This window comes from Squalius cephalus (assembly GCF_949319135.1).
Source record: "Squalius cephalus genome assembly, chromosome: 21".
Classification (NCBI taxonomy): domain Eukaryota; kingdom Metazoa; phylum Chordata; class Actinopteri; order Cypriniformes; family Leuciscidae; genus Squalius; species Squalius cephalus.
Window position 1 is genome coordinate 28,391,640 of NC_137142.1, and position 8,702 is coordinate 28,400,341.

The window sequence follows — 8,702 nt, forward strand, 5'->3', positions numbered from 1 at the left end:
CAGCATTACATTCTCCTTATATTAAAGACTTTGTAGAGTCATGACCTTCACCCACAAGGTTAGCAATGGCTATAAACTGTAAAACCCTGTTGCTTTTATGTAATCTTAATGGCTATGCTATTTTTATGATTTAATATAAAAACATTCATATTACTCAAATTCCTACATTCAGCACGCACTCTTTGATTTTCAGCAGAACTGTGACAACTTTATTATATGTTGGTGTTATTTAACATTTCTTCTTATTGTAAGATTTGTATATATTTTACTGCAGTAACAACATTCTTCAAGCTATAAAGTACATGTTTGTGCAGCAGAAAAGCACAAGTCAGCTCTCCACTTTCAGTCATGCTGAGCGGTCACTGTGAGCTGGACTGAATCCAATCCAATAATAAACACACCCGTCTGCCTTCTCATCTGAATACTTGTGACTTTCAATTTTAACACTTTATTTTTATTGTCTGATATCACTAGTGCTTGTTTCTGTTTAGCATATTTGTCATTTTGGCATGTCACCCATTTGCTTTATGACAGCAGCATAAACTGGAATAGAAATAGAAAGGAGGCCCTGCTCAATGATGGGGGAAAACATATCCTGGTAACAATAGTGACCCTAATAGTGATTTTCTATAGGGAAAACTTAAGAGAAATATTCAATAGTTTTGGACTTAAGTAAGTAAATCAGTAAGTAAGTAAGTAAGTAAGAAAGAAGTAAGTAAATCACCTTAAAAAGTTTTTTTTTTTTTTTTTTAAATTTCGGATAAAACAAAATTCCTGCTAGCCTATTGAATAAAATTGTGAAGACAAGCAATTCAGCAACTATATAATCTAAATGTCTGCAGACTTTACGTATTTTAAGTAAAGATTTAAAGTTGTGTTTTCATGTTTTATGGGGACTTTCCATAGACATAATGACAGCTCATTGCATGAATGAAGCCTATGAGTTGCCTATGAGTTCTCTCTCAATTATCTTTGTTCTCCGTTCCAAAGGAAGCAAAGAACATCCGGATCTCGTAGGTGTCCCGTCTGTCACGCTGAAGGACTTTTCTCATTCTGTTTCTGCAACTGATCCATTCGGTGGACACTCGTCCCAGCATCATGCCTTGCTTGTAATGCTCGACCGCAGCTCTCTCTGAGCCCAGCCTGTATAGTTTGAAATCCCCATACATGCGATGCCAGGCTTGACGGTCAGCTGGCTTTAGGTCGGGAAGGGCAAACAGCTCAGTGAACTTTTGCTCTGCTTTAGCCGTCTGCTTTAGTTCTGCATACCTCAGTGCCAACTCCAGCTGTGGGTATATGTGACCTGGGTTTAAACTGGCACCCTTCTCTAAATGGTGAACGCAAAGGCCCAGCAACTCCGGATTGTGTATGTCTTCAATCTGCATGGCTTTCCACCGGTAATTGTTGGCAATCTCGTGATGTAAGCGTGGCGAGTCTGGCGCTTTCTTCAGCATTTTCATCAACACCTCCAGGGCCGTGTCATAACGCTGCTCTTTCTTCATGAACTTTGCAACGCGCAAAACAACGCTGAGGTTATCCGGAGCCATTGTGATGGCTTGAGTCATGTACTGCCATGCCTCTGCGTTCTTTTCATTCTTGTAGCACTTGAACCCCAGATACACGTGAATCATTGCATTGTTCGGGTCCAGTTTCAGAGCTTTCTTTAACTGGAGCACAGCTGGAGACTCTTCAAAACGCACACGCTTGTGCTGGCCAATCTTCAGTCCCTCCAGACGGAACAGAGAAAAGGCAAAGCCTGTGTTCCATTCCTTGTCATCCGGCTCTTTCTGTAGAGCTTCAAGGAAACTCTCCTGTGCCCTGACGTAGGACTTTCTAGAAAACTTGAGAAGCGACCAGGCTTTTTCACTCTGAACTTCTCTGTGAAGCTCTGTTGGAGATGAGGTGGGGAAAGCCTTAAGGATTTCATTTACTTTCTCTACGTACTTCACAGCCTCAGTCGCATTGCCCATGAGACTGTGCACCCAGGCCAGGTTTCCATACGTCACTATCACATTCCTGTCATCGTCCGGATGTTCCTCCTTTGCTAGTTGCAGGTTCTTAAGCGCCTCGTCGTTAAAACCTTGCAAATGTTTAATGAAGGCCAAGAAATTTAAATCTCTTTGTTTCAGGTTTCCTACAAACTCGCCTTTTACCGAAAGTTTTTCACGAACTTTCACTTCGAGAAAGTTAAGATCAGCATCGTCCTTTAGCAAGCCCCATGTAAAGTGGCAGGATAACAGTTTAAGATCGTCCTCAGACATTTCCTTATTGTTTAAAATGCAAAATAGATGCAAATGTTTACACTCTTGCAGTTTTCATTTCTCAGTTTCCTTTGAATCCTTTGCATACAGTAGCCTACAGTAGACTGTTTCAATTGGATCTAGAAAAACAAAATGAAATGATCAGTCAAATATAATTAGCATAAAATGCTATCTTAAATATTAATTTTCAATTAAATCTTAATTAAAAGTTATTTTTTAGATCAAAAGTAATCACTGATAGATTTTTTTCAAAAGTTTTAGCAAAATAGTTTCTGTTATTGTTGTAAAGCAGCCTATTTTATTTGTAGAATACTTATTAAAGCACATTATGACAACAGATACAAAGTCTTACCTTCCACAAATCTGTGAGCTCATCTGGTGATCATCGAAACAACGTTCTTGTTTTTATATGGTCTCGTTAGGTTACCTATCATTGCAATAACGAGTTAAGTTTCACTTTCCCACATATTGCTCTGATTAAGGATAAACGAAACTTAAACGGTTTGAGTCCGACGTCGACAACAACACGTTAACATGTAACATAACTTCCTTTATCATGCTAACGAACAATTCTTAAGTAGGTAAGGGAAATTTAAAATTGCTATAAGCAACAAAAAGAAATGTTTAAAATGTATAGCCTATCATAGATTAAGATTCAGATATACGTTTATTTAATGTGGATTATATCAGTTGTCACTTTAAATATAAATTAAAGATAGTACAAAAAATAATTACGTTGCACACAATTAAGTAAGTAGGCTACTATTGTTTCTCTCAAAGGAGAACTAACTTGAATAGGAAGAGTAATGACGCCATCTAGTGGCCAAACCTTATGACGCTGCAAGGCTTGGCAAAAAAATGGTTCTTTCAGCTTTATAAAATATGTTAATATTTTTTTATGGTTACAGGCCATAGTTTCCATGAACACCAGACAATTCGTTTGGCAATATGATTATTTATTCAGTGATAAGTATAATAATGAATTTTCAACATGTAAACCAAGGGTGCCCAATCCGGTTCCTGGAGATCTACCGGAGCGGGTCAGTAGAACCAGTTGCATACCTACATGCAAAATTGAGCTCCACACCTGAATCAGCAGCACTAGATAATTAGAGACAGTTGTGTTGAGCAGAGATGGAGCTGAACTCGAAGGTAGGAAGGTAGATCTCCAGGAACAGGATTGGGCACCTCTGGTGTAAACAGTGTTTCTGTAGACTATTTATTGATTTATTTATTGTTGAACAATCTGGGTTATCTTTTGATAGCCAGTGTCAGGCCATCTCCAACAGTGAGCATACTGAGATCAATCCGCTCATCTTTGTGTAACTTCTTGTTGAGTTTGTCTATGGTCTGTGAAGAAAGGTCATGTTCAGCTGGGTTGATGACCTTACCACCCCAGAGAACCTGAAGAGCAGAAAGACACCAGCTTACTCTCAACCAAAGAGCAAAGGAAGGAAAATATTTGCTTTATTTATCTTCATATTTTTAGGACTACTTATCTAAATGAATCTGTAAAATGTAGCATACAGCATATATTTACGCACAGGCTCGTTTCAAAACTAAATAGCGTGTACGGCATACTTACATTATCGATAGCTACAATGCCACCCTTTCGAACAAGCTGGAGTGACTTTTCATAGTATGTGTCATAATTCTTCTTGTCAGCGTCAATGAACACAAAGTCATACGTTCCAGCTTCACCAGCACTTAGGAGTTCATCTGTAAAGACACAAGGATGTTTTTTTCTATATCTTGAAAACTTGAAAATAATAATAATATTGTATTTCATCTTTACCCAAGGTTTCAACTGCAGGTTTAATGCGAATATCTATTTTATCTTCCACTCCAGCCTAAAACAAAGATAGTTTGCAGTTATTTGTTCTCATTTTACTTTGTAAATCCATAGTGAATAACAAAACATTTCTTATTCCGTTATCTTTGCTTTTCCAAGACATGTAAGTTTGCTTTATGATTGGGTGTTATTTTTATGCCATTCTTATAGAATAAAAAGAGAAAATTGTAAGCACTTTGCTGATTGGCTTTGTGCAGATATCAGCACTTAGATGTACAGTTACATCAGTCTCAATCAGCAATCAGTGTAAAGTCTGATGGACATTTCTGCATCTCTGGCTTCAATCGTTACTGGTCAGCTGGACTTTATACTGATGACTGTGTTCTTGCATTGGCTGGCAGTAATCAGTAAAAACTGATATGTGTAGGTGTATGTGGAGGAGCAACTTTATAGATACGGTTGTCTAAAGCAGTGATGTGTCCTACTAAAACAAATGACTTCAGCTGCATAGCCTGCATTAAAATGTAGCTTCTATTCAGCGCTGCGTTTCCCAAAAGCATCGTGAGATAAGTTGATCGTAGAGAACATTGGTCTCAACTTGGGCTTACAATGCTTTTGGGAAACGCAGCCCTGAATAGTTTTGCAAACTTGGTGGATTGTGTTTTGCTTTGGTTTACCTCTGTAAAAAATGGTTTGCCTATTTTCACATATTTCTCATCAATTTCGCAGGCCACCACGCGTCCATCCTCAGGAATAACCAGAGCCAAACTTAAGGTGTTGTATCCTGTGTACATACCTAAGACAGATGCGAAATGTTTGTTTTATAAGCAGTAAATTACATATTTTTCATGAATTATATTGCTTGTACTCACCGATCTCAATAGTTTTATTGGATTCAATTAGTTTTGCAAGATTGGCCATAAGCTGAGCCTGTTCAGATGCCACCATCATCAGGTTCCCGGAGTCCTTCATAGTTCTCTTAAATCAGAAATACACAGATGAAAAAACGCAGACATTTTTCCTTCTACTGACCTCTAGTGTAAGTGTGTGATACTACACATGAAGACTCCTGTAAAAATATACAGTAGAGAAGGCACATGAAATTTAAATGTACATGTACATTGGAAATGAACCGAATTTTAGATAAAAAGGACATTTATACATTTAAATATCTACATTTTTAAGATTCAAATCTAACAGATTTGTATCACTGCGTTTGTGAACTCCTTTGTACATATGGTCAGATGTTCTTGCTTCCATTGAAGCACAAGATGGAGCTCATGCCAGCTCAAGTGTTTCTAAAGCAAAAGAGAGACTACTAAATGTTTATATATACTGTATACACACACTCACCGGTAACTTTAGTTACACCTGTTCAACTGCTCATTAACGCAGATTTCTATTCAGCCAATCACATGGCAGCAATTCAATCCATTTATGCCTGGTACACATTGCACAATTTTGGGCTGTCCCAGACGAAAGGTGACCAATAGTGGTGATTTCTGTGGTTGTAGCTCTTAAACGGTGGTCGTACAGTAAGACAGGTATTAAGACGGCTGTTGGCACGGTCTTGCAAGCAAAGATAGCCTGCGATCATTTTCTGACAGTTTTAGAAATTTAGCAGGATCATTTCACAGTATGTTTGTTGATACGAACAACGTCTACTCACTAGCCAATAAAAATGCAACTCACCCTCATGTTGTTTCAAACCTGTATGAATTTCTTTCTTCTGCTGAAAACAAAGGAAGATATTTTAAAGAATGTTGGTAACCAAACAGTTGATGAGTATCTAGTATTTATTTTCTTCTATGGTAGTTAATGGGGTCCATCAACTGTCTGGTTACCAACATTCTTCAAAATATCTTCCTTTGCGTTTAGCAGAAGAAAGAAATTCATACAGGTTTGAAACAACATGAGGGTGAGTAAATAAAGACAGAATTTTCATTTTGAAGTGAACTATTCCTTTAAGTTTTTTTTTTATTTCACGTGATGAATTTGCTTATTTTGTGGCACGTGCTTTTCTACCCACCAGTCGTAGTTTGGTCAGCACTGGGTGTTCTCTCAGAGAGTTATTCACCACGTACTGCAGCAGAGGATCATCTCCTTTGTGACTCTTGCTGATTAGAGCAGACTGGCAAAGTCCTACACATAAAGTGAACTAACATTATTTAAATAGAATTAACCACTGCTGGGGAAATTAATGCACATAATTTCAGAATAGGAGAGCCAACTCTATTATGAAACAGCATTTGTAGAGTTGGTTTATTAGGTTGGCATTTACCTGATGCAAAATTTCATCTTATTAAAATGCTCATTACCATAACACGCACTAGGTGGCCTATAAAAATATGTCTTTATACAACTTCTAAGCACCCAAATTAACTTTATCAATGAGAAGCAGTGTTACCTTCATGCCAAAGCACTCCAAAATGTCAAGTAACTGCATTTATCAAGCAAAATATTTCAATGCATTGTCACATTTCTCATGTGAGCGTAAATAGTCATAATGTAAGCGGACATAAACATACCTGTTAATGCCAAGAGGAGGATAATAGTACAAAACATCTTAATGTCAGGTGCCAGACTTAACAGAAACAAAAGAGAACAATTAAATTGTGACTTGTGCAAGTGAGGCACAAATGTAGACTAGCTGAGGTGGAAAGTCCATGTTTCGTTTGCTTTGCCTCCTCAGATAAACAAGATACTGCTGTTTGCATGGTATTGATTTGATCAAAGTTTTGCTTTACAAGTACTTTTGTTCGATGGCTGTTGGGTATAGAATGAAAATAACCTGAATAGAAAGCTTGATACAATCTAGGAAATTGGGGAGTATGACATATAATTTGCAAGAGCTGTGATTTTGAGACATTTCAAGAGGCTTTCAGGCTGGTTTAAATTAATTTCCAATGTCATCACAGATTGAATGGAGAAATGACACAGTAAATCTCTATCTTTGCCAAGAAGCCATTGATTATCATGAATTAATGATTTGTCGTCAAGTTATCAATCTTGACGACAATCTTATGATGTCGTAAAACCAGTAAGCAATTTAAGAGTAATAGCTTATGTTGACAGTATGACAAAACAGAAATTAATGTAGCCCTGGATATCACTCAACATCTGTAAAGTTGTATTATATTATATTATATTATATTATATTATATTATATTATATTATATTATATTATATTATATTAAGAATAAAAGCAGTGTTATTTTAGTATCAGTGAGATACTATAGTTTGTATAGGCCCTACGGGTTAATGTATTCTGTAAAACAGGTTGCATTGCTTCTGGTTCAGGTCTTTTGAATGTGCTTTGTTGAATAGAGCTGTTTTACTCAAGATGCCTTCAAAGGAGCTACTAAAGATGAATCCAACGCATATGCAGATTGATATCTAAAATGGTAACAATAAAAATAACTATTTATGTCATAGATGCTGCTGTCAGTTCATACTGCAGATGTGATGAGATTTCCTTGTACATGTTCTATAATTAATAAAAAAGAGGGGGGAAAAAAGAGGAAAAAACAGACCTGTTTTCTTGTCTGTTCATGTGACGTTCGACATATTTAATATATATATTTTTCATTTTAATTTGAAAGTTTTAGCACTCTTGTACTTGGTTCTCCTCCTTTCATTGGTCTCATCGATACAGTCCTCCCAGGGAACTGTAAGTTCTAAGAGAACAATCTGTTGGTATGCTTCTGAGATCAGAACCATATCTGGCCGACAGTTTCTAGAAACTTCAGTTGCTTCTCCAGGTCGACTTTCAGCTCCCAGTCCTGTGCTGTTGTTAGCAGGACAGATGAGGTGGCAGCTGGTGTTACCTTAGCACTGACAAAAAGATGTCTTCTTCACAGGGCGTAGGTGCTTGCAGTGGGTGATCCTGCTGGAGATGGTGTCTGCTATGGCCTTCAAGACTTTGTCATAATGATAATGCCCCTCACTCAGGCCTCTTGGTGCTAAATTTTTCTATTTAGCACCAACACTTTGGAACAGTCCTCCTAACATTGTCCGGGAAGCAGGCACACTGTCAGTTCAAAGCTAGACTAAAAACACATCTCTTTGGCCTAGTATACACATAACACATTATAGACTTCTATAATTCAATGTTAGGCTGCATAGATTAGGTCAGTCGGAACCGGGAACACTTCCCATAAATCCTGATGTACTTGTTATATCATAAGAAGAATGGTGTCTACGCTAATATTAGTCTCTCTGTTTATCCCGAGGTTTACCGCAGTCCGCCGGATCCAGGCCGTATCCAAATCTGATGAAGGACCTGCGCCTGAACATGACGACAACGCAGTCCTGAAGTGTCAACGAGTCTCTTCCCTATGAAGGCCCCCTTCCCTTTACTGTACAGATAAAATGTTGTTGGGATAATTCTGGTTCACATGGCTACGCGGAAGCGATAACAATTCTGTATTATAAATTTTAAGGCCAGACAAGTAGTTTGTTGAGGGTTGGTTTGTAAAGATGGACTACACACCTGCGCACATATATATTCAAATGCGCATATAAACAAGTAATACGCATGTGCACGCCATCAGTGTTCTCACGGGTTCGCGTTTTTAAAGTTTGCGCAGAGAGAACTTAAGGGTTTTCTGTTAGAACGGTGTCGTGTTAGCTAAGTTAATAACTAATGA

General features: G+C 37.7%; 2 protein-coding genes across 2 annotated transcripts; both read right to left on the reverse strand.

Moving 5' to 3' along the window:
• Positions 1 to 190: 190 nt before the first annotated feature.
• Positions 191 to 2,701, reverse strand: ifit8 (interferon-induced protein with tetratricopeptide repeats 8). Its single transcript, XM_079855349.1, has 2 exons — positions 2,614 to 2,701; positions 191 to 2,380 (listed from the first exon to the last, which is right to left on the reverse strand). The coding sequence occupies exon 2, from the start codon at positions 2,259 to 2,261 to the stop codon at positions 963 to 965; it is 1,299 nt and encodes a 432-aa protein (XP_079711475.1). The 5' UTR covers positions 2,262 to 2,380; positions 2,614 to 2,701; the 3' UTR covers positions 191 to 962.
• On the reverse strand, positions 2,689 to 6,700 carry LOC307149191 (catechol-O-methyltransferase domain containing 1). The gene is made up of 7 exons (XM_079855350.1): positions 6,582 to 6,700; positions 6,083 to 6,195; positions 4,926 to 5,031; positions 4,731 to 4,849; positions 4,057 to 4,111; positions 3,847 to 3,980; positions 2,689 to 3,665 (listed from the first exon to the last, which is right to left on the reverse strand). Exons 1-7 carry the CDS (start codon positions 6,616 to 6,618, stop codon positions 3,513 to 3,515), a joined length of 717 nt encoding a protein of 238 aa, XP_079711476.1. The 5' UTR covers positions 6,619 to 6,700; the 3' UTR covers positions 2,689 to 3,512.
• Positions 6,701 to 8,702: the final 2,002 nt, after the last annotated feature.

Excerpts from the sequence above, each read along its gene's own strand:
- ifit8 (XM_079855349.1), bottom strand. The coding sequence starts at position 2,261 with ATGTCTGAGGACGATCTTAAACTGTTATCCTGCCACTTTACATGGGGC.
- LOC307149191 (XM_079855350.1), bottom strand. The coding sequence starts at position 6,618 with ATGTTTTGTACTATTATCCTCCTCTTGGCATTAACAG. Across the intron at positions 4,112-4,730 it reads GCAAACCATTTTTTACAGAG|GCTGGAGTGGAAGATAAAAT; the intron begins GTAAACCAAAGC and ends TCTTTGTTTTAG. Across the intron at positions 3,666-3,846 it reads GCATTGTAGCTATCGATAAT|GTTCTCTGGGGTGGTAAGGT; the intron begins GTAAGTATGCCG and ends TCTGCTCTTCAG.